The sequence below is a fragment of the Aspergillus sydowii genome (genome assembly GCF_001890705.1).
Source record: "Aspergillus sydowii CBS 593.65 unplaced genomic scaffold ASPSYscaffold_7, whole genome shotgun sequence".
Classification (NCBI taxonomy): domain Eukaryota; kingdom Fungi; phylum Ascomycota; class Eurotiomycetes; order Eurotiales; family Aspergillaceae; genus Aspergillus; species Aspergillus sydowii.
This window is the reverse complement of record NW_024467865.1, coordinates 1,235,885-1,259,571: the sequence shown is the minus strand read 5'-3', so window position 1 is coordinate 1,259,571 and position 23,687 is coordinate 1,235,885. Positions and strand designations below refer to the sequence as shown.

General features: G+C 50.8%; 12 protein-coding genes across 12 annotated transcripts; 6 read left to right on the top strand and 6 right to left on the bottom strand.

Moving 5' to 3' along the window:
- On the top strand, positions 1-4,347 carry ASPSYDRAFT_59235 (uncharacterized protein; the record flags this gene model as incomplete). Its single annotated transcript, XM_040849667.1, has 4 exons — positions 1-23; positions 77-2,787; positions 3,251-3,325; positions 3,425-4,347. 4 exons carry the CDS (start codon positions 1-3, stop codon positions 4,345-4,347), a joined length of 3,732 nt encoding a protein of 1,243 aa, XP_040701590.1.
- Positions 4,348-4,427: 80 nt separating this feature from the next.
- Positions 4,428-5,063, bottom strand: ASPSYDRAFT_91065 (uncharacterized protein; the record flags this gene model as incomplete). Its single annotated transcript, XM_040852428.1, has 1 exon — positions 4,428-5,063. One exon carries the CDS (start codon positions 5,061-5,063, stop codon positions 4,428-4,430), a length of 636 nt encoding a protein of 211 aa, XP_040701589.1.
- A 575-nt stretch (positions 5,064-5,638) lies between these two features.
- Positions 5,639-6,342, top strand: ASPSYDRAFT_59233 (uncharacterized protein; the record flags this gene model as incomplete). Its single annotated transcript, XM_040849666.1, has 3 exons — positions 5,639-5,753; positions 5,812-5,888; positions 5,944-6,342. 3 exons carry the CDS (start codon positions 5,639-5,641, stop codon positions 6,340-6,342), a joined length of 591 nt encoding a protein of 196 aa, XP_040701588.1.
- Positions 6,343-6,639: 297 nt separating this feature from the next.
- On the top strand, positions 6,640-8,077 carry ASPSYDRAFT_32914 (PCI domain protein; the record flags this gene model as incomplete). The annotated part of the gene is made up of 2 exons (XM_040845033.1): positions 6,640-6,886; positions 6,942-8,077. The coding sequence occupies 2 exons, from the start codon at positions 6,640-6,642 to the stop codon at positions 8,075-8,077; spliced, it is 1,383 nt and encodes a 460-aa protein (XP_040701587.1).
- Positions 8,078-8,314: 237 nt separating this feature from the next.
- On the bottom strand, positions 8,315-8,974 carry ura6 (uridylate kinase ura6; the record flags this gene model as incomplete). Its single annotated transcript, XM_040842358.1, has 1 exon — positions 8,315-8,974. The coding sequence occupies one exon, from the start codon at positions 8,972-8,974 to the stop codon at positions 8,315-8,317; it is 660 nt and encodes a 219-aa protein (XP_040701586.1).
- Positions 8,975-9,507: 533 nt separating this feature from the next.
- Positions 9,508-10,296, top strand: ASPSYDRAFT_154030 (uncharacterized protein; the record flags this gene model as incomplete). Its single annotated transcript, XM_040842338.1, has 1 exon — positions 9,508-10,296. The coding sequence occupies one exon, from the start codon at positions 9,508-9,510 to the stop codon at positions 10,294-10,296; it is 789 nt and encodes a 262-aa protein (XP_040701585.1).
- A 59-nt stretch (positions 10,297-10,355) lies between these two features.
- ASPSYDRAFT_1084246 (uncharacterized protein) lies at positions 10,356-12,644 on the bottom strand. The gene is made up of 3 exons (XM_040839892.1): positions 12,327-12,644; positions 12,116-12,280; positions 10,356-12,065 (listed from the first exon to the last, which is right to left on the bottom strand). Exons 1-3 carry the CDS (start codon positions 12,414-12,416, stop codon positions 10,416-10,418), a joined length of 1,905 nt encoding a protein of 634 aa, XP_040701584.1. The 5' UTR covers positions 12,417-12,644; the 3' UTR covers positions 10,356-10,415.
- Positions 12,645-13,971: 1,327 nt separating this feature from the next.
- ASPSYDRAFT_154048 (putative lipase) lies at positions 13,972-15,264 on the bottom strand (the record flags this gene model as incomplete). Its single annotated transcript, XM_040842339.1, has 1 exon — positions 13,972-15,264. The coding sequence occupies one exon, from the start codon at positions 15,262-15,264 to the stop codon at positions 13,972-13,974; it is 1,293 nt and encodes a 430-aa protein (XP_040701583.1).
- A 551-nt stretch (positions 15,265-15,815) lies between these two features.
- Positions 15,816-16,441, bottom strand: ASPSYDRAFT_47001 (DUF2945 domain-containing protein). Its single transcript, XM_040847351.1, has 3 exons — positions 16,306-16,441; positions 16,114-16,176; positions 15,816-16,033 (listed from the first exon to the last, which is right to left on the bottom strand). Exons 1-3 carry the CDS (start codon positions 16,399-16,401, stop codon positions 15,956-15,958), a joined length of 237 nt encoding a protein of 78 aa, XP_040701582.1. The 5' UTR covers positions 16,402-16,441; the 3' UTR covers positions 15,816-15,955.
- A 2,452-nt stretch (positions 16,442-18,893) lies between these two features.
- Positions 18,894-20,558, top strand: ASPSYDRAFT_153963 (putative hexokinase; the record flags this gene model as incomplete). Its single annotated transcript, XM_040842333.1, has 1 exon — positions 18,894-20,558. One exon carries the CDS (start codon positions 18,894-18,896, stop codon positions 20,556-20,558), a length of 1,665 nt encoding a protein of 554 aa, XP_040701581.1.
- A 250-nt stretch (positions 20,559-20,808) lies between these two features.
- Positions 20,809-21,887, bottom strand: ASPSYDRAFT_46998 (uncharacterized protein). Its single transcript, XM_040847350.1, has 3 exons — positions 21,324-21,887; positions 21,198-21,237; positions 20,809-21,137 (listed from the first exon to the last, which is right to left on the bottom strand). Exons 1-3 carry the CDS (start codon positions 21,791-21,793, stop codon positions 20,838-20,840), a joined length of 810 nt encoding a protein of 269 aa, XP_040701580.1. The 5' UTR covers positions 21,794-21,887; the 3' UTR covers positions 20,809-20,837.
- Positions 21,888-22,154: 267 nt separating this feature from the next.
- Positions 22,155-23,045, top strand: ASPSYDRAFT_32907 (cytochrome c oxidase assembly protein COX14; the record flags this gene model as incomplete). The annotated part of the gene is made up of 2 exons (XM_040845032.1): positions 22,155-22,461; positions 22,570-23,045. The coding sequence occupies 2 exons, from the start codon at positions 22,155-22,157 to the stop codon at positions 23,043-23,045; spliced, it is 783 nt and encodes a 260-aa protein (XP_040701579.1).
- Between the last annotated feature and the right edge of the window lie 642 nt (positions 23,046-23,687).

Below are 23,687 nucleotides of genomic sequence, written 5' to 3'. Positions count from 1 at the left end.
ATGACGGTTTACATAGCCTCCTTGTAACTCACCCCTCTGCTTACCTTGGCTCATGTCTCCTTGCTAATGCACTTAGGTTTCTCCCGTATACAGTTAGCTTTCGTCCCCCAGAGTCTCCTCCAACCCCTCCGCCGGAAACTGTACCGAAAAAGCAGGCTCCGGACACTGTTTCAACTGCCCCCAACCCTACAGTTAGCTTGTTTGAGAGGCGAAATGAGGCTCCCAATGTTGGTCTCACTCCGGGGGCGACTACAGATCATGAAAGCATCTTCACTGCCGATCTGAGGAAGGCTGACAGGGACCAGTCTGAATACCCATTCCCAAAACCAGGCGATTCTTATAACTATGAAGATCTGAGAGAAAGTGAAGCCCACTCTCCTGCATGGGGCGTCAGGACTGCACTGAACCAACCCAAGCCGCAGTCGGCGTTTCTGGCGTCCCCATCAATTCTCAGGCATCAAGAGCCGCTGGCTTCTTCAACAGAGACCGCCCCCCCGCCGAAAGTAGACGGGCCGGCATCGCAACCACCGGTCAGGCACTTGAGGAAACCATCTGTTCGCGCCCATAACCGGAAACCTTCGTTCTCCGAGACCGAATGGCAAATTACGGCAGCTGAGCAGGGTAATGGCGGCTTGCGCAATGCCGTGCGGGCCGCGGCGGAGAGCGGGCAGTTGGAAGACAAGGTGTGGGTGGGCACGTTGGGTATGCCGACCGATGCCTTAACGGCGCCTACCAAATCGATGATCTCCGAGAAATTAGAAAGCGAGTACGATTGCCTGACAGTTGACATTAGCGACGGCGATTTTGACGGTCATTATACACATTTCTGCAAAACGATTCTCTGGCCGGTATTCCACTACCAAATACCCGATAACCCTAAAAGTAAAGCGTACGAGAACCATTCATGGGTCTACTATGTCAAGCTCAACCAGGTCTTTGCGGAGAGAATTGCTCGAAACTGGAGGCGAGGAGATACAGTCTGGGTTCAAGACTATCACCTGCTCCTTGTCCCAGCGATGTTACGGAAACTCCTCCCGGACGCGCAGATTGGTTTCTTCCTACATGTTGCGTTCCCATCGTCAGAAGTATTTCGGTGTCTTGCACCCCGCAAGGAGCTCCTCGACGGTATGCTTGGAGCAAATCTTGTTGGCTTTCAGACAGAAGAATATTGTCGACATTTCCTCCAGACTTGTAGCCGAATCCTGAGTGTTGAAGCCACGAATGATGGCCTGCAATTGGAGGATCGATTTGTGAATGTGGCCAAATTCCCAATAGGTATCGATCCACTCTCGTGGGATAAGCGCCGTAAAGCAGCAGATGTCGAGCAGTGGGTCAAGACGATATCTGATCGCTATGCGGGGAAGAGGCTCATCGTCGCCCGCGACAAGATTGACGGGGTGCGTGGTATCCGGCAGAAGCTACTGAGCTACGAACTTTTCCTCAATACCCATCCTGAATGGCGTGAAAAGGTGGTCTTGATCCAAGTCGCTACTAGCACGACCGAACAACCGGAACTTGAAGCCTTGATCTCTGACATCGTCATGCGGATAAATTCAACACATTCCACGCTTGCCCACCAGCCTCTCGTTTTCCTTAAGCAAGATCTTGCCTTCCCGCAATACCTCGCCTTGATATCCGTGGCGGATGCGATGATGATTACCAGTCTGCGCGAGGGTATGAATCTCACGAGCCACGAATTCGTCTATTGTCAGGATGGGAAGTACGGCTCCCAACGATACGGATCCCTGATTCTCAGCGAGTTTACCGGGAGCGCATCTGTATTCGGCAACCATGCATTACTCGTTAACCCGTGGGACTACCACCAATGTGCGGATGCTATCCGTACGGCTCTTACGCGCAGCGAAGAAAAACGCCAGCAGGTGTGGAAGCAACTTCACCAAGCGGTGCTTCAGAACTCAACCTCCAACTGGGTGAAGTCGTTCAGCGAGACATTAAGTCGTGTCTGGCATGAACAATCATCTCGCGAAATCATGGCTGTTCCCCGACTTCCGATGAATAGGCTTGAAGAAAGGTACCGACAATCGAAGCGGCGGCTCATAATCTTAGATTATGAGGGAACATTGGCGTCTTGGGGATCTCCTAGGAGCATTATCGTTACAACACCACAGCGAGCCATCACGACACTGGCAGACCTGACCGAGGACCCCAAAAACGTGGTGTACGTTATGAGTGCGCGTATGCCCGAAGAGTTAGAGCGACTCTTCCGAATGGTGTTCGGACTGGGTCTAATAGCAGAGAATGGGTGTTTCGTTCGCGAGCCATTCTCGGAGACGTGGTTGAAGCTGACGAACCAAGCGGAGACCGACGCCTGGAAGACGGCTGTAACGCAGATCCTTGAGTATTACCAACAGCGCGCAGAAGGAAGCTGGACGGAGCAGCGCCACTGCTCGCTCGTCTTTCACTATGAAGCGGCCGAGGATCGCCCAGCGGCAGCTCGTTTAGCTTCAGAGTGTGCGGACCACATCAATGATGCATGCGCCAACCAAGGTGTGCACGCTCTTCTGGTCGATGGCGTACTGGTAGTTGAAGCAAAGAGCACAAACAAGGCGTCAGCAGCAGAAGTAGCCTGGCGGTCTTGCTTGAAGCAGACGGACGGCGCTGGTCGGCCGGACTTCTTGCTTGCTATTGGCGATAGTCGTGATGACGAGCCGGTCTTCCGGTGGGCGAACAAACTGGAGGGCGCGCATGCGGTCAGTTACGCGATGACGGTTACGCTGGGGTCGAGGAGCACCGAAGCGCGCGCGACCCTGACGCAAGGAGTTGCTGGTATGCTATCTTTTTACTTTTCCTACCGATTGGGGCCTTTGATCATATGCTAACCGGAATAATAGGTGTTTTGACATCTCTAGAAAAACTGGCGAGAACGTCGACTGGTCAAGGCGTTCCAACGTAGATAACAAAATAGACCCAGGGTACACTATGTTCAGCAGAGAAGGGCATCATTATAGAATCCTTACGTATATTCATGGCCAGAGCTTATGAGGATGGGAAATTGAGGTTGAAGTTGGCTGCAGTAGCCGAACGAACCAAAGCTCGGGCAAGAGAGAGAGGAGCCGAGGTCTACCGCAGCATCACCTAGTTAAAAAGAGTCTCTCTCCTTTCCCACTATCGTTTTTCGGTACAATAATTACACCACGTTCATCTTTAAATTATTCTCCCAGAATAGACAAATTTTAACCTTCCACACCCACAATGAACGCGGGAACCGCCCACGGTGCCAAATTCGAAGAGGCCGTCCATGTATCGCCCCTCGGCCAGAACCGCTACTCCGCATTTCTACAGAGCGCCTTCTGTATCGGCACAGGTATGGCTTTGAATATCTACCATCCATATCAGATCTCCTATTTTCCCCCTCGTTTTCACGCCGTTTATCAATACTAATAATAATAATAATAATAAACAGTCCCTCATGGCGGCTACACAAGCGCAGTCCTATACCGCCTCGCGCTGGTGCACTTCGCATCCACCCACCCAGACCTATACAAGGGCGAACCGGCAACTCCGATATCCATGCACCTGACCTTCCTAAGGCGCACAGCGGCAGGCCCCGCGAGATTTCGCGTGCACGATATGAAACTAGGAAAGCGGACTAGTTCGATTCATGTTGAGCTCCTGCAGCCGAAAGACCACTCTTCATCGAGCGGCGCAAGCACCGACAAGGGCGAGGAAGGAATGGAAGTCAAGGTCGCGGGTTATATAACTGTTAGTCCGGCTAGCGCAGAGGTTGGGGTATCAGCGAAGACGGAATGGGAGCTTGAACCGAAGCCTGCTGCCGGGAGTGCGAGTGACGGCGGGGTAAATTTGCGCCAGCTCGGCGAGACAGGCCAGGACGAGGCATGGACGAAGCAGGACTCGCCGTTTGCTGAGTTCCGGAAGGCGACAACGCAGGTTGAGATCTTTGGTGTTGATGGGGTACGAGGGAAGCGCAGGAATGGGATCGTGGATCAATGGTCTCGACTAAGGCCGGAGGGCGAGGTGACGAGGTGGAGCAATGAGGGTGTCGTGTTTTTGACGGATATGTTCCCCATGGCGTTGGATGGGTTTGATAAAATGGCGGCTGGAACTGAGTCGGAATCTGGGGGTGCTGGCCCGACTGCGAACTTCTGGTTTCCGACTGTGACGCTGAGCATTGATTTGAAGAAAAGGTTACCGGTGGCTGGGGAGGAGTGGCTGTATAGTCGCGTTGTGACCAAAGCGGTGCGTGATGGGAGAACGGATCTGGATGTTACTATCCTGGATGCAAAGGGCGAAGTTGTGGCTTTGAGTACGCAGATTGGGTTGGTTGTGAGTGCGAGTCGGAATATTGGGAGGCGCGCCCGAATTTAGATGTAGATATAGACGGGATTCTATAGACTCTATCAATATACACAAATATATACAGTTATTTCCAAACAAAGAAATATACACTACAAGACGCTCTTCGCAGTCAACAACCAAAATGCCATCGCATCGACCGTGATATTCCCCTCTTGAACAACCTGCGCTCTCACCCAGAGCTTCTGCCCCTGTTTCGCAAGCACCTGTACCCTGACCTGAATCTCGCCAGGTACCGAAACAGGCATCTTGTATCGCACATCCAATTGCGACGTGAACATCTTCGACCGGATCCTTCCGCGAGATTCTGCAGATTCGGAGCCACTTGCCGCAGTTTGAGGAGCGGTAAGGCCATGGTGCTCACCCGCCTCCGGCGCATAAAGTGTAACACCTAAACTCATCGCCTCGTCAATCACAGTGGCCAGAACCCCGCCGTGCGCCATCTGCGGGTGGCCACAGACTCCTGGACTAGCAAGTTGGAGAATCATAACCAGATCCGCGCCGGGAACAGGGATTAGCTGCGGGGGAGCAGTCGGAGAGGGCCATGTCGGAGGCTGGGAAGGGAGCAGAGATTGGAGATGGATGAGTCGAAGAGTGCGCACGGTTGGGATTGTGATCGGGGACGAGAGAGTTTGGGCGAAGAAACCATCCTCGCCGGTGGCTGGTTTGGGGTGGCGGGAGTATGTAGGGATTGAGACGTATCCAGGGAGGGGTTGATTGGTGGACATGATTGTTCTTTATTCCCCTCCTTTTTTTTTCGGGTATTTTTTCCAGTCCTTTTTATTATTTTATTATTTTCTTGATTAATAGTTTATAATTGTCTGAGATTGAAGGGATCGAGAGTGTTTTGCTACGCGAATTTGAAGAAATGGAAGGCCGGAACTGTGGAGAGCCTCGGTTACAGCGTTGTATGATTGTATACTAGCTAAGTGGTACACTACTGCTCCAAGCAGTCTAGCACAGTGGCAGCCGGCAAGTCATGAGGACTCTTATCAAGGTATCTGTGAGCCTGAGCTGCATAACTTGCAAAACTAAGCTGGTTCCAAGTTCCAAATAACGCAGGACTAACCCCATTCGCTTGTTTACCGGATGCCGTTCCTTCCTTGAATGCGCTTGTTCTCAACCAGGAATCCGACCTATTTATTAGCAGCTGTTTACCCCTTGTTCGCCCTCATTCCTGCTTTTCCTCAGCTTTCGCTGTTACTCGTGCAATCCCAATTCTTCTTTCTGCAGGCAGAAATAATCATCACTTACGATTACGACTACTATCGGCCATCATCATATCCAAACCAGCTTGCCCAAGATGATCTGCACTAAGATCTTCCTGTCTCTCGGTCTCGTGGCCCCCATTTTGGCCCAGTCCAACTATACCTTTCCCGATGGCTTCGATCTGAACCAGGTCGAGTCGACTACCAAGAGTATGTATACTTCCTTTGCCTACATCTCCCAAGAAAATTGCTAACAAATTTGTCATAGGCGGCTGGTGTCGGGGACAGCTCAACAACTGCCCGCCGGTTTGCGGCGGTTCAGCCAAGGTTAACCGCTGCGACTCGGTACGCTTTCCAGAAAAATACCATTGGTTTCATCCAATCGCTGATCATCTAGTAGGAGACGCTTGAATTCACCTGCACCTGTTCGAACGGCACGGAGGCCCGTGTAGAAGATTACCAGGGCACAATTCCCTTCTATGTTTGCGAGGCGAATTACGAGCAGTGCATCTCGCATTCCAGCACCCAGGACGGCGACGACAAGTGCATAGCTGGTAAGGAAGAGTGTGGCAGCAAAAATGCCTCTGCTCCTACTACCACTTCGTCCTCGCCCACTTCTTCGACTACCCTGTCTTCTGAGACCAGCAGCTCGCCCAATGGCGATCAGAGTGGAAACGATGCGACGGCTACAGACTCAAGCGACAGCTCTACCCCAACTGACGGTGCGATGAGTCTGATGCAGAACTGTGGATTGGCCGGGTTTGCGACCGTGGTGGTTGCTGCGTTTACACTGCTGTAAACATGTACTGAATAGCGAATTGAGAGCTGCATTGGCGACTTGAAAAATGGAGGAACTGAATAATGGATACTGGGCACCATGATGATAATGAGCGCATAATAATATTTTTCTGTATGCTTTCTGGTCAAATTCGCGGGAGAGTTTTTTTGTAGTGTAGATCTCGCCTTGTTCTCTGCGCCGGCAACGCCAAGACTTGATCCCACAGAAATTTCTCCACCGCCAAAATCAAATCATCTCGACTGAACCCAGACTTCAACTTCGACATCCCCCTTCTCCTCTTCCCTCACTCATTCCGCCATGCCCGCTCCTTCCACCACCCTCTTGATTGAGGGATCTTTCTCCGAGCTTGCCGAGGAATTTGCTGCCTACCTCGACGCCCTCACCAAGCCCGACGACACCACCATCCAGACCGAGGTCGCCCCGCTGCTGCAACCCCTCCGCGAGCAGGAGCAAAATGATACCCAGAGTGATCCGAGCAAGCGTGATGCCGTGCTGAAGAAGCTGGTCTCGGCAGCCGAGGTTTTGAACACGGCGCCCGAGAAGGGTACGCCCCAGCACCACTGCCTGGAATTGGGACATGCATGCTGATTTTAGGCCAGAAATTACGCCCGCGTACAACCTCCTCATCCATCTCGTCCAGCACGCCTCCGACCCTGACGTGTTCCTCTCCCGAATCTGCTCATATCTCACCAAGCCGGTCACCTCATCTCCTCAGTTCGGCGCCTCTCTATCCATCGCCATCCTGTCCACAATCTTCAACACACTTGCCCCCTCCGACTCGAGCAAATTCCACGTTCTCCTAGCCGTTGTCGCCGTCATCCGCCAGTCTGGCTCTGGTGCTGCTTTCGACGCCCTCAAGCCCCAGTTGACCGCACAACTTCCTAACTGGCGCACTGCCTGGGAATTGGACGATGAGGAGGCCCGCCGTCTACACTTAGCCATCGCCGACGCCGCTCAGGCTGCCGGTGACCTTGACTGGGCCCAAACCCACGTCGTTGAGGCACTCCAGACCATCCCCCCCGCCGAAGCCTCCACCCCTGCGGCCCGGGACTTGGCCGTTCGCGCCCTGACCTCAGCCCTCACCCACCCGGCTGTCTTCGACTTCACCCCCTTGACCGCCGCCGACGCCGTTCAGGCTTTGCGGTCCAGCGATGCGCCCCTCTTCGAGCTCCTCGAGATCTTCACCGCTGACACCCTCGATGCCTATGAGGATTTCATTTCTACCACCCCTGTCGCAAACATCCTCCCTGACAACGCCCTGACCCCCCACGCCGACGCTCTGCAAACTAAGATCCGTCTGCTCACCCTAGCCTCCTTGGCCGCTACCGCCACAACCACAACGGGTGCATCTGCACGCTCTCTGTCATATGAGACAATCGCCTCTGCACTTCGCGTGCCGCAAGAGGAAGTCGAGAAGTGGGTTATTGACACCATCCGTGCCGGCCTCGTTGAGGGCAAGCTCTCGCAATTGAAGTCTGAGTTTTTGGTTCACCGCGCTACCTACCGCGTGTTCGGCGAGAAGCAATGGGCAGAGGTGCAGGGCCGTCTTATGGTTTGGCGACGAAGCCTGGAGAATGTTCTCGGAGTCATCCGTAGCGAGCGGGAGCGATTTGTACGAGAGGCTGCGCAGCAAGCTGCGGCTGCGGCTGCAGAGGGTGAGAAGGCCGAGAAGGGCACTAAGACTCTTCCTGAGCGTCGACGTGCTCCTCAAGAGGCGGCTGCTGCGGCGGAGTAAGTGGATTGGGCAATGGAAACGAAGACAAAAACTTGATGAAATAAAATGTAATGACTATTCAAGTTTCATTTGTTCTAGATTTTACTGAATATTAAACTTCGATGCACACAACACATATAAAATCTACTGTGATTTGTATCCACCAGCTAACCACGTATATATAGCCATAAGAGAAATTCGACAAAATGGTCTAGTCCCACCAGTCAACGCCTCAAGAAAAAGGCAGAAGAACAAAACCTAGGCAGAGGGTCGCACACCCCTCTTTTCAAAACCAGCCTGGATCCGCTCATAAACTTCATCCACAGTGCCCGTCGCAGGAACACTGATAACCTTATCCTGTTTCCCAAACTCCGTAACAACGGGCATGCTCGTCTCGACAAACACGCGGAAGCGCTTCCGAATCGACTCCGCATTATCGTCGTCCCGCCCACTTGTCTCCCCCCTCTTCAACAACCTCGACTCCATAACCTCCTCGGGGCAATCAAGGAACAGCGTAAACTCGGACGGGCAAACCGTCTCCTCAAAAAACACCGCCTGGTCAAGCTTCCGCGGGAATCCATCAATCAGGAACCGAGCCTTCTCACCAGCTTTGGAAGCAGTAGTGTTCCCCTTAGCGAGGTTCTCCGCCATGGCATTCGACAAGAGAGCAACAGTAATTTCCATAGGCACAATCTTGCCCTCCCGGATATAAGACTTGATCAGCTCGCCGTACTCCGATTCCGGGCGGATTTGCTCGGCGCGGAGAAGGTCACCTGCAGAGAGGTGGACGAAGCCATAGTCGCGGACGAGGTTTGAGGACTGGGTACCCTTGCCGGAACCGGGGCCACCGAGGAGGAAGACGACTGTAGTTTCCGCGGGGGAGAAGCGGGGGCCCTTGGGCTTGTTTTCGGTGGACATTGTTGACTGTGGGTTTGGGGTTTGGCTTTTTTTCTTTTTTGTTATTGTTATTATTTGTTTGTTGTTGGGAGGTGTAGCGGGGCTCGTATTGAATTATTATTGTTGGCTTCGAGGGGCTTGACGGGCGCCGGCGCGGGACTTGGCAAGAAAGACGTATGAGGCAGTCCCAATGACAACGATCGAGAGGAATGGAAGGATTTTGAAGTTTGAGCGGCTGTATTGGGTGGAAGGTTGTGGGTGAGGGGGAGGGGTAGGGCGTGATGAAGGTGAGGTGGAATAGGGGCGGTTGTGGATCGACATGGGGATTGCGTGGGCGAGGAAGCAGAAAGAAGAGTTGAAATTAACTCGAGGTGAAGCTGCAGTCGAAGTGAGGGTGCGTGTTACTGTATCAGAGTGTGGCTGGTGCACGGCCTGTATTTGTGTTACAATACAGATCTATATAAACGGCAAGAGGTTTGTACAACACTCACACTCATTCTCCGACTTCCATACCACTCCAGCACGCATACGCTCTTCATATATCTGATTGCAAGATGGAGCTTCCTCCAGAAATTCGAAACCAGATATACAGCTACCTCTTCCTTCCCCAGCGTACCGAGATCCGTCGATCCAAAGACACTACCAAAACACAACACCACTACCACCTCTACCACAAGCAACTCGCACCTCGAGATCCAACAACCCAGATAAAAACATGCCTGCCATTTAAGCCCAAGATCCAAACACAGCTTTGTCTCCCCTTTGCCTCAAAGCAATTCTACCAGGATACACTAGGCCTCCTATACGCTTGCACACAATTCGTCTTCACATCGCCGAAGTGCATTTCACTATTCCTTAAAAAAACTCCCAAATGGGCACAGGCAGCAATTCAACACATCGAGATCCATCATACCATGTACAACGAGCCCAGCCTGAATACATTCCGGGAGATAAAGCTCCGCAGTGACAAGAGCTGGTATATGCTTTGCGAGAGGATCTCAATGAGCTTCACAGCGTTGAGCGTTCTCCATGTAGACATGGGGGTTTTTGACGCACCAATTGAATTGGAGGTCGGGGAGTCGTGGTCGTTGCCTATTCTTGCACTGGGAAGGGCTAAAGCACGAGCGGGAAGGGGGGTGGGGAAGGTGGGAACATTGCGGTTTGCAAGAGTGAACTTGACTAGCTATCAATTTGACGATGAGAAAGTGCACAATGTGGAGCGGGAGCTTGAGAAGGAGCTTATGGGCCCGATTGCGTTTCAGATACGTGAGGATGAGATATTCGCGAGAGCATTTGTTGAGGCATCGAAAGCGAGGAAGGTGTTGAGACTGGTATTTAATTAGGCCATTCTCACCACTAAGACGGAATTGAAGATTGAGATCGTCTATAATTAATAAAAGTGGTAATAGTGTGTACGTTAATCATAATACAAGAAGCGAAGACAGTCGAGCCGGCCTTTCTTTTAAGTAGATGCCATGGGCTGGCGTTCCGCCTCGTCGGATGGAACTTCGTAGTAAGCCTGTGCGCGACGTCGTCGGATATGATAGTATACGCCAGCCAGAATTCCACCCAAAGAGCCGGCCATCAGAATGAAAATCAAGAGGCCCCCAACGCCGCGCACCATCTCGTAGGCTTTGACCACCGCTTTGGCAGCCTCTTCGGGGTCAATGTGAGATTCCTCGGCGTTCATGTCCATGTCCATGTCCATGTCTTCCATGTCTTCCATATGCTCTGCCTCCTCCGCATCTCCCACGTCATCCTCCCTTTCTTTCGTTAAGTGCATGGTCGACGGATCGCCAGGGATTGGCTGGTCCTCGCCCTGGAACCCAGCGAGTTGCCAATCACTGGGTGTCTGTGTCCGCTGTACCTCCGATGTGCCTAGCACGTTACCATCCTTGTCCACTGCCTCTGCGGACACCCAATCCAGATATCCATCGGCAATGTACATTGTCTCAAAATCGGTCTTTGTGGTGTTGCCAATTGACACCGCGTCACCACCCTCTTCAGACCGCGCGTAGAAGTTCCAAGAGGCAATATCTGTAGCGCCGTTCCAGCTGACGTGGAAAATGGTGGTTAGATCTTCTTCATCCGTACCATACACGGACGAAACAACGTCTGGCGGCGTGTTTGGCCGTCCGGTGAAAGGGAACTTGTAGGATCGATACGAAGAGAGGCGCGTGGAGACGAACTTGGCTTCCATCAGGAGGTTGCCGTCCGGATCATGTTCGCTGTGGTAACCGCTCTCACTCCAGCCGACAAAGGTGTTGTTATTAGGTAGAGTTTGTACATTACCACGTAACCGTGTCAGGCCGCCATCTGGCCGTTCGATGCGCTTGATGACTTTTGCCGTCATAGGAGAGGCCGCGGTATCGATCTCCACGTAAAGAGCCGACGAAACATCCTCCTCATTTTCCGCTTCGTCCGAGGCGTTGTTCAAGAAGGAAATGACATGATGTGTTCCGTTGGACTCAATGAAATTCGCATGGTGTTGCTTGGAGAAAGTGAAATCCATCTCGAAATCGGACTGTTTCCCGCCCAGGCGCCAGACAATCTCGCCCTCCTTGGAGATGTAATATATCGAGTTCATGAACCGAGCCGACAAAAGATAGTCACCGACTGAATTCTTATCGACAGAGTTGACGTGAATATAATCCCAACCTGGTCGATCAGAAGGATACGAATTTTGATAGATTTTGACCGACTCATCGACGAGGACATTATTGAAGGAGCTCCACTCAAACAAAACCTCGCCAGTCTTAGTGTCCAACTCAAGAATTCCGCCAGCAACAATCCAGCTGTGATCATCAGGGCGGCCAAGCGCGGACAAATCTGTGTACTGAGACTTGTACGAGCAAGCTAGGGCAGACTCCCCACCATCAAGGATATTAAACTCGTGCATATTGAAGGCACTGAGGTCGTTGACAACGCCAACTTTGTACTTCTGCTCGAAGTGCTGATCCAAAACGTATCCGAAACCCTTGTCAGTGCCGTCATCATTGTACTGATGCTGCAGAATAAACGAAACATGAGGTTCACCGTCGATGTTGTTAGCCGCTTTGAAGTCGAACGCATTCCGATTGTCAAACATGGGGGACCCCGCCCAGATCAGAACCTACTATGCCATCAGTATATAGCCTTGCAGTTTGCGATGCCAATACATACTCCATCTCCATCATATATATACGGCCCTACTTGGTATGGTATCCATTGCTTGGTAGGAACCTCGGGTTCTATGATCCCATAAGGCGCAACGAACCAATAACCCGGGGCTACAGCGTCCCGGTCGTAGTAGGTGACGTCGAACTTCAAAGCCCGTACTTTGGGAAGCTGAAAAGATTAGCAATGGAAGGTCTGGAGCACCTGTTTTGCATACTGTGACAAAACTCATCAAATCATCGTCGTCTCCAGCGTCCGCAAAGACGTGGCCAAAGGCAAGAGATAGCAAAATCGACGAGAATAGCATATTGAAAGAATGGCTAGGAAGGAATATCCCCCAAGTAAAATACGAATTATAGACACGAAATAAAGATACCCGTTCTAGACAACTAGATCATAGATACTGTCGTCTTCACAGCACCGGGGTGGGAACCGTGATTTTGGTAGCGAGAAAGTAGACGAAGACTCCCAGCGTTCTTGCTGGGGTTCGCCAAATAAAAGGACCAGCGGGTTTCCGAAGATGTCGGGAAGAGGAAAAAAAAAAGAAGTCAGGATTTCGGAAAGGAGAAACGGCGAAAGACTCCGCGCTCGCAAAAGTCGCAAGTTCAATAAAACAATCTCCGCAAATAAAAAAACGGCCAGTGACAACGCAAGTGCTGATATCGATGCTGACGATCGAACGGGGCGGATGCTCTTGGCAAGCTCCTTAGTGGAGCTGACAAGCCCAGTTTTGACATCTTCAACGAGGGGGCTAGTGTCAAATCTCAAGAGACATACGTATTCAGTGGTGCAGTAGGCCAGTCGCAGCCGGATGCTTTTTGAACGCGTGTGTACCACTCCATCAGCCTCTCGTTTGGATGAGTCCCGGCATTTCTCGCCCCATAGCGGCAGCGTTGCCGTTCGAAGAGGGGTGCAAAAGTATAACGAGGGAAGCTGGCAGAAACCAACGCCTTGTGTGTCCGAGTTTCATTTTCCACCATTGAGAATTTGAAACTTGCCTGCCGGTTCTTGGCGAGGGAATCAATCCGAGAGAAGTGGAGGATTGACCCAGTGTTCTCGACTTTGGGGACAAAGTTTCGTGGTCTCAAAGCCATTTCTCGGAAATCGTTCCTGACAAATGCCTCGTGGAGGTGTCCACAATCCGTAATCCGTAATCCGTACGAAGCGAACCGTCCCGTTTGCCGTTGTTCCCGGGTCCAGCAAATAAAGGTCTTGCAGCGTGTCAGATTAGCGGAGTTTAACCCACAGATCAGGGGTTGGCCGTTCGAACTCATCACGATTCTCACCAATTTATCGCTTGGCTCTCGAACCTCGAGTCCCAGATCGCGAATTAAGCAAGCCTCGCCCGCTACTCAGGTCTTGCTTTTCATTTTAACACCAGGCACTCTGCTGTGGTGTTTAGCAATGGGAAATCCCAGCGAACTGAGGTTGCATGAAGGTCGGTCGATCGTGAGATAATAAAACCCCCCGCTGTTTCAGAATATGTAGCAAGTAGATACACGCTGCAGCTAAGCTTCACTTGAGGATTTCGAGGTCAGAGCCACGCGAAGGAGCCTTTTTTCGACTTCATCTCAACGGCAGTTCTTGAGAGCATGAGTGTCTTTTGAGTCTTGAAGAGCGACGTGACATTTAAAATCTTGAACATGAAGATCATCCCCGGATTGCGACATCGCGGCCTTTCGTGACGAAGCGATCCACTTTCTGAGCATATCTCATTCAAGCTCATTCTAGGCACCAAGAATCTGAGTTTATCTCTGCTGCTTGAAGACCCTGTTATCATTTGTTGCCTTATTACCTCATAGCCAAGATTCCAGCCTCTACACACAGCTATCTAGCAATATCTTGATTGTCAGTCACGCTGGTTACAGGGCATATCTTGCAATAACCGGCTCTTTAAAGGCTTTCGGGCTGTACGCGAGAATCTCTGCCACGGCAATAAGCAAAAGCCCTTCCGAGCCCAGCAGATCGTCTGCACCGAGTTGTGGTGCAATCAAGGCCTCACAGACCTTCTCGGTGTCAATTCGACGAGTATCCCCAGGTCCTTCGTGGCGGAGTGCATCTGCTGTCAAAGCCCAGGTTAGAGGGTTATACAACATGCCTTCATGCAAGTAAACACCTCCGGCAGGCTGGAGGGCGCAGATGGTCTGCAAGTGGTTGTTGGACACACCGACTACTTGAGCGTCGTCGAGCAGCGCGGAAGCATTCGCCCCACTCATGGGCTGTACAATCTCGTCGAAGGAAGAGTAAACGGTCGTTGTGGGAACATATGCGGAGCTTCCTCCATCTTCTCTCAGGGTGCTTATGAATTCGGTCCCCCACCTCTGCTGAAAGAGCGAAGGCGTGCAGAAGACGCCAGAAAGCAATGGGCAAACCGCATCCGCAACCAAAGTACCACGGAAATCGGGGCTGATGGCGATGAAATCATCAACCACATGCCTAGTCGATGGCCAGTATTTGAGCGACCATTGGGTATTTAGGCCACCTTGGGACCAAGAGATCACAGACACATTGGACTCTGTCACTGCGGAGATGTAGTTGATTGCATATGCAATGTATTCAGAGCTAATCTGAACGTCCGCCAAAGAAGCTCCTGGTATATTGACCCAGACCACATCCGCTTCAGGTACAGCGTCCGCCAACTTGCCAAAATTGAAATAGTATGACGTGCCAGCTGGGACTCCTGTTCCTGGAACAAGAATGACCGGCTTCTTTCCATCCTTTCCATGCTTGAATGATTCTGGAATATAAATTACCGCTCTGAGCTTGACCTCGTCGATGGAGTAAGGCGCGTCTATCGCCATCTTGCGCGGATATATGGCATCCCCAGTCACCGAAGGGTTTTCGTTATCAAGGGCATTCAGCCTTTGATTGGCGTATCCGTTCAAAAGTCTTAGGATGTCACTTGGGATCACTCCGGATATTGCGAGGTTAGCGGCGACATCAAAGACATTGGCCGATTTGCCAATTATGTCCTGAACCGCATTCCAAGCATCCTCCACAGACTTATCTTTTCCCGAGATCCCACCCGCGACTTCCTTCGATAACGCTGAAGCTGCTTCCGGCAGCCAACTATCGTTAATAGCAGGATCGTTCGCAGCCCGCGCCAATACCGAAGCTATATCACGATTTCCAACGTAATCAGAATTAGGGCCCATCGGGGTGGCCAGTCCAGGAATGGCCTGTGCTAGTGCAAACACCAGAAACACACGAAACATCATTTTGAGACCGGCAGACTAGGGAGCCCGTCATTCTGAGAAACTGAGGGATATCTCCAAAAGCACGACGACAACATATTATAGCCTACGGAAAGCTGGGAAAACAGGACTTGCAGATAATTAGGGCCCACCAGCACACCATTGAGAGGGATACCATTAACAGAGGTTGGTGAACTCTGAAGTGGGTTATTATGATATTTTGTGGAGAGGATTGCCGTTCTATCGCAAACCTGCGCGAACTCACCCCGCACACAGTTGATCATGATCAGCATCTAAAGGGAACCCCTCATAAAATAGGGTTACCTAGCGTAGGGTGGGAAATCCTCTTCGTATGCCGAATATGAAACCTCGGTCCTGGAACGGACGGTACGGAAGTGGAAATAATAGATGATAGGCGATGATTTACTCGAGCACCTCACCACTTGCCTGATGCTGTGAAAAGATTCCCTTCTGAATATCATGTTTCATTTCCACTCAATTGGACATTTTTTTTCCGGTTATTGAGGAAGTCGTAAGTTGGATCACGATAATATCGGTATTTGTACGTTAAGACATGGAACAGAGCGCATGCATAAAAAAGGAACGAATATATCAGGAACCCCCAAAACCAAAATAAAATATTCCAGTCGGTTCACTCGTCCGGCTGCGTCTTCTCCAGTGTTCCCGGATTGTGTGCGACCCGATGGCCATGCTGGTCACTGTAGATGACCTATCACGAGGAACATTCCTTAGTCTAGGCCGGCTGAGGGCAGATAGAAGTAGTACCTGGGGCAATAAGCCCCGACATACCTTGGGAGGATTCTTCACATCTTCCTGTTCTGCCTCCTCCTCATCGGTGACGATCTTCTGGACCTACCGATAACACAGGTATTGATTAGTAGTGTGGTTTCCGATACCATGGATTGTACAAATACAATGCAATAGTGCATAGATATTTATGTAGGGTTGGACGCCTGGGCTAGAACAATCAACCATGCATACCTTTCCCTGATGAGAACCCCCGCGCACCCTCGTGAAAACGTAGTCTCCTTCCTGAATGGGCTGGCCGTTTTTGTCTTGGATTTTTGATGTCGGCATTTTGTGCTGATTTCTGGATAGCTCAAGGTATTGAACCCAGCATGGCCTCGAGACACGAATCGAGGCGTATATAAAGGTATGATGTCACTCGGCCGTCACAGGTTATAGTACGCAATTGATTCTACGAAAGGACGTTAGATTGATTGGAGGGGGGAAGAGGGTAACAGAAGGTAACACTACTGGAGAGGAGCACGATTGCCGAGTTATGAAGCGACCCTTGATTAAGCTACAGAGGAGAGACATGATGGCCATCCATCTTGTCTCGAGTACCACAGCGACTTGACGGGTGCGGATGAAACGGTTCATGACCACTACTACCACCTGCGACAGAGCTGGGGACGTATGATACGAAAAGTAAGGGCTCGTCGCATCCCGTAGGCTTTTCGACACATGTTACCAAAGCACTAAACATGTTGATATTACACTGTGTGAGGAGAGCGAAACTCGGTGCAAGGGCGCCAAGGCGAGCTCTGTCAAATCCGGATGCTACAGTTAAGTCTTGAATGCCGTTGTGAATGGGCGGATGGGGTGTGCATATATTGTTGGAAAGGTGAGCCAAGGAAACCTGGAATGAAAGAGCCAAGACAGAATGCTTGGGGATGGCGAGGCCACTACTCCGCAATATAGCCACTGGAAGGTATGGCCATACTTGGATGGTGTTGATGGGCCAGGGAGTAACAAGGAATGGTTCCGGGGACGAGAAGCACCTAAGTAGTACGGATACTCCAGATTTTGGAGTGGTGAAGCTGCAATGTTGCCTTTCCAGGCAAGGCCGGGGAACTGGAAGGAAAGTCTGGGCGGTGGTCAGTCGGTGTAACAGTTGCCGCTGTTGCGATTAGGCCGACTACCACCGTTGCACCCACCACCGTCACATACTCGCCATCAACCCCATCGGCTTTGGGCACCACGCTGGGGGACTCGGCATTGATTAATCCAAGACACACATGGGCACCTGGCCACGACGGTGCAATGAATTAGAGGCCATGCCTCAGTCTGCCCTCGCGAAACCGCCCAAGAAAGCCAAGTTTTGGTTAAATCAAGCAGTTAATTTATTGGGCTGAGGCTGACTCGCGCAATAGGCCGAAATTAGAATACCAGACGGTTTCAAAACCGTATTTACGCCCCTTCATTGCTGGGCCGGGCTGGATGGATGTCCTCCGTGAAACGTGGATGTATTTATCAATGCAACCTGGCGGCCCATCAAGACAAAAAAAGGCCCGCTCATATATATATATATATATATTTTAAAATTTGAGGCTCGAGAATAACCCCCGCCGAATAACAAGAGTTTCGATGGCGCAGCTTTAGTCGAAGTGGTCAAGTTGGGGAACAGGATCACTAGACAATATGCGGAGAGCAATCGAGTCTTGTCAACTTGAAGCTCGTGAAGAATGAGAGTACTGTAATCGTAGTAGACTGCCGGCGAGATACCTTCCTTTTCAAGAAAAAGCATATCAAAAACGCAGGTTGCCCTGAATCTGGAGGTCCAGTGACCACGCGGACAACAAGGTCGTAGCGCACAGTCACCAGCTCGTCTCCACCAAGCCATTCTTCTGCAGTGCTTGGTATTTACCGTACATGACCGATACCGCTGCCCGCCTGCCATGATTCTGATAATTGTACCAGCTCTCTGATCAGTTACTGTTTGAGAATGGAGGGATGGATTCTTTTCTGACCTGCCTCCTGCCTCGCCTTTTCACCTCTGCGTCTCCGTGAATTCCAAATCCGTTTTTGTAAACTCCCACCCACTTCCGCAAGTCAAGAATGGACACGCGTTGATCGTTGATCCATGCCTCCGGTGTCGTCCATTGTGCCATTCATTTGCACAACCAGAGCAACTGATTACTACCACTCTCAAACTAACCAAAACATTCCGGGGTTAATCTGGAACAATCATCGATACGACTACTAATACTACGACTCCCTGCTACCACGCCGAACGGCCAACCTCACCCACTCCACCCGCTATCAGATCTCGCTGTCAGCAGCCCAATTCAACGGACAAGAGACGGACTCTAGGCTAGTTAGCAAGACTGTCTCAAACTTGCATTGACACCCTGACAAACTCCGCATTATTCTTGCAGCTGTTGTCGTTGTGTTTTCTTTTCTTTTCCTTTTTTTTTTTTTGGCTGACCCTCCATCATCCGGGTTCCCACTACCTTGCGGGTGCCCTCACCAAGTCCCACTGCCGGCGTAGACCCTCGATTAGTGCTACCTTGGGTCCCAGACATACGCTGCTACTTTAACTCTAGCATCCGATACCGAATCTCTGTTCACCTGAGCTATTCGCAATTTCTTATTGCTGTCTCCTGCATCTTCAGAACCCTTAGTATTCCAATACCCGTCCTCATGGCATTCTAATCATCCCACGCGCACTGATAAGCTTATATCAACTTACTTCTGGCCACCGGTCATACTTTCGCATTGTCAACACTGATCGACCTAGCTTGGTTCTGATTGGGAAAATTGCCCGACAAGCAATCGCCCCAACCATGCCTGTATCAAGCCCTCTAGCCAAGGTCCTGCATAGGATGCAGGCGCTCTTCTCCAATATTGTCGCCGCTTTGGAGACAATGTTGTTGTTTCCCTCACTATTCCGTAATCCTGCGCATAGCGGACGGAAACATTCCCCAGCAGCCTTCTGGCGACGACGGACTCTCAACGCCTTTGCTGACGAGATCGACCGTCTCTTTTCAAAGCCTTTGACTCTGCGAAATATGATGGCAATGTCAGAGAAGATTCGCGAACAATTTCGAACCGGCTTAGAGTCAAGCCCGATCTGTATGCTGCCTTCATACAACCATGCACTGCCGTCTGGGCTGGAGAAAGGGACATTTCTCGCTCTTGATGTTGGCGGTTCAACAATGCGCGTGGCTTTGGTGGAGCTGCGCGGGCAAGGAAAGATGGAAGTTCTCCGCGTATCCTCGTCGCCGATTGACAATGAGGTGAAATTGCTGGAGGGAACCTCATTCTTCGACTGGATGGCGGAAAAGATCGATGCGATGCTAAGTGAAGTGGGCACTAAATATGGCCGTGAAGACGTTCCTCTGTCCATGGGGTTGTCATGGTCTTTCCCAATCGAGCAAACTTCCATCAGCAGTGGCCTGGTGATTCATATGGGCAAAGGGTTCCTGTGCTCCATGGGCACTGTTGGCCAGGAACTAGGGTCTCTTATTGTTCAGTCGTGCCAGAAGCGCAGTCTCAATGTTCAAGTGGATGCGATTGTAAATGACAGCTCTGCTACTCTACTCTCGCGAGCATACGTTGATCCTGCAACACGCATGTCTCTAATTCTTGGTACCGGAACGAATGTCGCCATACATTTTCCTGTTCATGCTATCGGGCTCGGCAAATTTGGCACAAGACCGACCGGCTGGTTTGACTACGCTAAGCATGTCATCATAAACAGTGAGATGAGCATGTTCGGCGGTGGTGTCTTGCCGATGACACGGTGGGACGATATTCTTAACCGCACCCACCTCAGACCCGACTACCAGCCATTGGAATACATGGCCACCGGTCGTTACCTCGGCGAAATTGTCCGACTTATCATAGTCGAAGCTGTTGATGCTGCTCACCTTTTCGAAGGAGAACTACCCCATTCGATGCGAGATGCGTATTCATTCGACACCAGCATTGTTGCCTTTATCGAAGCCGATACATCGCCGTGCCTATCGGCATCAGCCTCTCTTCTCCAGAAGGAGCATGCTTTCATCAGCCCACCCTCTCCAGAAGACTTGCAATTCCTCTTGCGAGTCTGCCGAACCGTTTCGAAACGAGCTGCAGGTTATCTTGCATCCGCAATCCACAGCGTGTGGTGTCTACGTAACGAAGCCGAATTTCCCGACGCTCCTCCTTCGCCGTCCTCAAGCAAGGTGCCTCAAGAAGTGACGGTAACAGAGAGCGGAAGCAACCCTGAATGCTTGTCGATCGCTTGCGACGGTAGCGTCATAAACAAGTACCCCGGGTTCAGGGATCGCTGTCAAACCTACCTTAATCAGCTTACGCAGGAAACAAGCTCATCCAAGGGGTTACAGTCCACAGGCGAAGCCCCTTGCATTCGCTTGGACCCTGCGCCAGAAAGCGCCATCTTTGGTGCTGCGGTTGCAGTTGCAGTCGCTGTAGCTGAGAAGAAATCAGAGCAGACGATTCATTGAGGTGGTAGATTCGTTGGCTTGGAACCGAATTTAATTTGCATCGGGCGGTGTTCATTTTTTGAGTAAGGGTGGCGCGATTTTTGTTGTGTGTACTCTTTTTGAGTTTGTTTTCGTTTTATTTTATATTAGTCATGCAAGGTGTTCTAGGAATATCACTGCGCTTGCATATAGCCTCTAGCAATGCGTTGATTTTCGAATGGCACGGATAGAGGGAAGCACCGGGTGTACATAACGATGATTCATAGCAGAATCCTGAAATTGTCTCAATTATACCTTATCCTATTCTTTACAGAGGTCCTGCAATAACTCCAACATCCGTCGCCGGAGAGCCGACAATTCATCTACAGATAAACGGGCCTGCTTCCCTTGTGCATCAAGGCTACCGCCAGCCTCAGAAAGATGTCCGTGTTCCTGTTCATTTTTCGCCGCCTCATCCGCAACAACAAGGCTTCGGCTGATGGAGAAGAACGGGACATCCAGAGCCTTAAGTTCAGATAACATAGCTTCAGCCATTTGTGCCGATGCTTTGTGAACTTTAGCATCGTATCTGCTGACTTCGGTGAGGTCTTCTTCAGCTGTCTATTGAGCTGGTTTAGTTCTGGGAATCACTCCATTGTCCTGGCGACGATTATGACTTACCGAAACATCCTTCTCGTCAACAGGCGCACCGACAGAGCGTCTATTTCCATGGTAGCGGCATTAGAGAAATAAAGGCACACAAGAGTCGGTAGGGAGTAGTGATTATAGGGTAATTGGATGACATACAAGACCTGGTCTAGTTCTCTTTTCTTCTCCTTCCGACTCGTCTGTTTCCGAAGTAAAGCTTCTCTGCCCTTCCACCATTGCTTCTCATGGTCGTATTGGCGTTGAATGAGGAAGCGGATGCGTTGTTGGATTTCTTCATTTTGGCCAACGGTACGCATTACTTGTTTCAGCGCGGCGGGCCATGTAGTTATTGTTGATGATGTGTATTTATCTTTAAGCTGAGGTTGTTGGAGTGAACCACGGTGAGACGAGGATGATGGAGGGGCGTGTCTTAGGGTTTGGGACTGTATTTGAGAATGTATTACAGATTGAGAATGAGCATCTGGAGGCTCATATTCACCCTCATGGTCATTGGCATTATAGTTGTTGGAGGGAGGTTGATTGGAATGGGTATTTGTTTGATTGGAGAATGCGGAGAGTGTTCTAAGGATGTCGTTAAGATCAGGCGCATTGTTGTTTTGTGAGGACATAATATGTCTAAAATAAAATGAATGGTTAAAGATTAAACGGCAACATTCAGCTGGAGAATTATAGACGGGGCAAGTAGATAAATGGTGGTGTTGTAGATGAGTGGATGTCTTGGCCAGACTAACCGTGGAAGGTCGCGGCGGTCATCCCATCTGCCCATCGCCTACTCGGGAGTCTGGCTGAAAATTTCCCGGATGCTCAAGACTCCCCCATCATAGCTATCGGCGCGGCCTCACAACAGCCATATCCTCTCCTTTCATGGTTTATCACAGTACATAGGATTGATTGGGGCTGTTCGAATACCCGTTTACTTTAATTTCTCTCCTCTTGCCTTCGCCGTCCGCGTCACACCACCACACCACCATGTCCCGATCCGCCGCAGACGCAACCCGGTTCACAGCCACAGGGCCCTACGCCAGCTCAAAGCCGAGCGCGGCTCCTTACAAACTCCCGGGATTTCTAGCAAACTCGGATTCGAAATCACAAAACAATGGATCTGGGGGGAACAGACAGGAAACACCCAAGGAGAAGGTTGAGCGCCTGCGAGCACAGGCCCGGGCTGCCCGGATAGCACAGTCAACTTCGCGTTTGGACACATTAGTTGATTTCGGGAGGCGATTTGCGAATAAGGCACATAAAGGGATGGTTTACACGCTTATTACCGCGTCCGGTACGCTCCCTATCCTTAATTCACTATGGACACGAATCCGCGTTTGCGGAAGTTGTAGTAGCTGTGTCCGATGACTAAAAAATAGGAAGGCTAACCAATATTGCATAGGTATATGCGGCGTGCTCACTGTCTACTCCATGGTCTCCCTAACGCTGTACAACCGTCGCCAGCGCGTCCTCTGGATTGAGAAGGAATTGCAAACTCTTCACGATGCACAAGCGGCATTTGTGAGCGGAACGGCAACATCGGAACAATTGGAGTTGTTGAAGAAGGAGAAGATTGGTGAAATTGTGAAGCAGAAGCGGGAAGCGGAGAAGGCTGAGCGGCCATGGAACAAGTTCAAGACCTACCTGCTTGGTGGGTTGAAGAATGATGACGCCCCTTCACCGGAAGCTACCGCAATTAATGTGGGAAGCAATAAACCCGGGGTTATCGACGCCCTCAGTACGGCCGAACCTCAACTGGGTCAAGCCAGTTCCTCCGCCCCTTCGGGTCCGGGACAGCTGGATGCTCTTGCTGAAAACGCAGAAGCGGCTGCCAAGCAGACAACGCGAAGCTGGAAGAGCTGGTTCACTGGTCGGTGAATCGGGTGATGGCAGAAAATGGCAAAAAAAAATGATAATTGAACATTTGAGATACAGATTGTGCCCCGGGTGTCCCACTTTGGTTGCTCCCAGGTACCCTGGTTCTCCGTTCCCTCACGAACAAGGTTTGTCTTCCATGGACTAGCCGCTCTTTTTGCATCGCAGCCGGTGTCATTATCTTCCATCTCCGTTGTAGTTTACCAACTCGGGTTGCGGCGTCCTCTGGTGTCTTTTTGAAATCTTCGAACCTATGTACTTAATACTGGGTACGTTTTATGTGATGTAAATATACAGTCTGCTCATCTTGGTTAGAAAGTGTTTTTACAAAATGAAAATAAACGCTCTTCCAAATACGGCCGTAAGGCTGTCGGAAATCGGCAGCTGGCCCCGGAGATTCACGAATAAATATTGTTGCCTGTTGGAACTTGGGACTCCGAAGTCTGGGCAGCCCCAGCCACATCTCTTGAGATCGACCACAGATCGGATGGAAGCAAAATCGAAGCTTTTCGAAGCCGCGGAGAAACCAATTGTCTGCGGGATATTAATAGAAGATGCATGAGAGTTCTACAATAATCTGCAATGACGCAGTGATTTGTGAAATTGTGGCAGTTCGGAGTCTGGACTCTGTAGGCAGCTTTGATA

Excerpts from the sequence above, each read along its gene's own strand:
- ASPSYDRAFT_1084246 (XM_040839892.1), bottom strand. The coding sequence starts at position 12,416 with ATGCTATTCTCGTCGATTTTGCTATCTCTTGCCTTTGGCCACGTCTTT. Across the intron at positions 12,281-12,326 it reads ATTTGATGAGTTTTGTCACA|CTTCCCAAAGTACGGGCTTT; the intron begins GTATGCAAAACA and ends TAATCTTTTCAG. Across the intron at positions 12,066-12,115 it reads ATATATATGATGGAGATGGA|GTTCTGATCTGGGCGGGGTC; the intron begins GTATGTATTGGC and ends ATGGCATAGTAG.
- ASPSYDRAFT_47001 (XM_040847351.1), bottom strand. The coding sequence starts at position 16,401 with ATGCCGACATCAAAAATCCAAGACAAAAACGGCCAGCCCATTCAGGAA. Across the intron at positions 16,177-16,305 it reads GGGGTTCTCATCAGGGAAAG|GTCCAGAAGATCGTCACCGA; the intron begins GTATGCATGGTT and ends TGTTATCGGTAG. Across the intron at positions 16,034-16,113 it reads ATGTGAAGAATCCTCCCAAG|GTCATCTACAGTGACCAGCA; the intron begins GTATGTCGGGGC and ends TCCTCGTGATAG.
- ASPSYDRAFT_46998 (XM_040847350.1), bottom strand. The coding sequence starts at position 21,793 with ATGTCCTCACAAAACAACAATGCGCCTGATCTTAACGACATCCTTAGA. Across the intron at positions 21,238-21,323 it reads AGAGAACTAGACCAGGTCTT|ACGCTCTGTCGGTGCGCCTG; the intron begins GTATGTCATCCA and ends CCATGGAAATAG. Across the intron at positions 21,138-21,197 it reads TTGACGAGAAGGATGTTTCG|ACAGCTGAAGAAGACCTCAC; the intron begins GTAAGTCATAAT and ends CCAGCTCAATAG.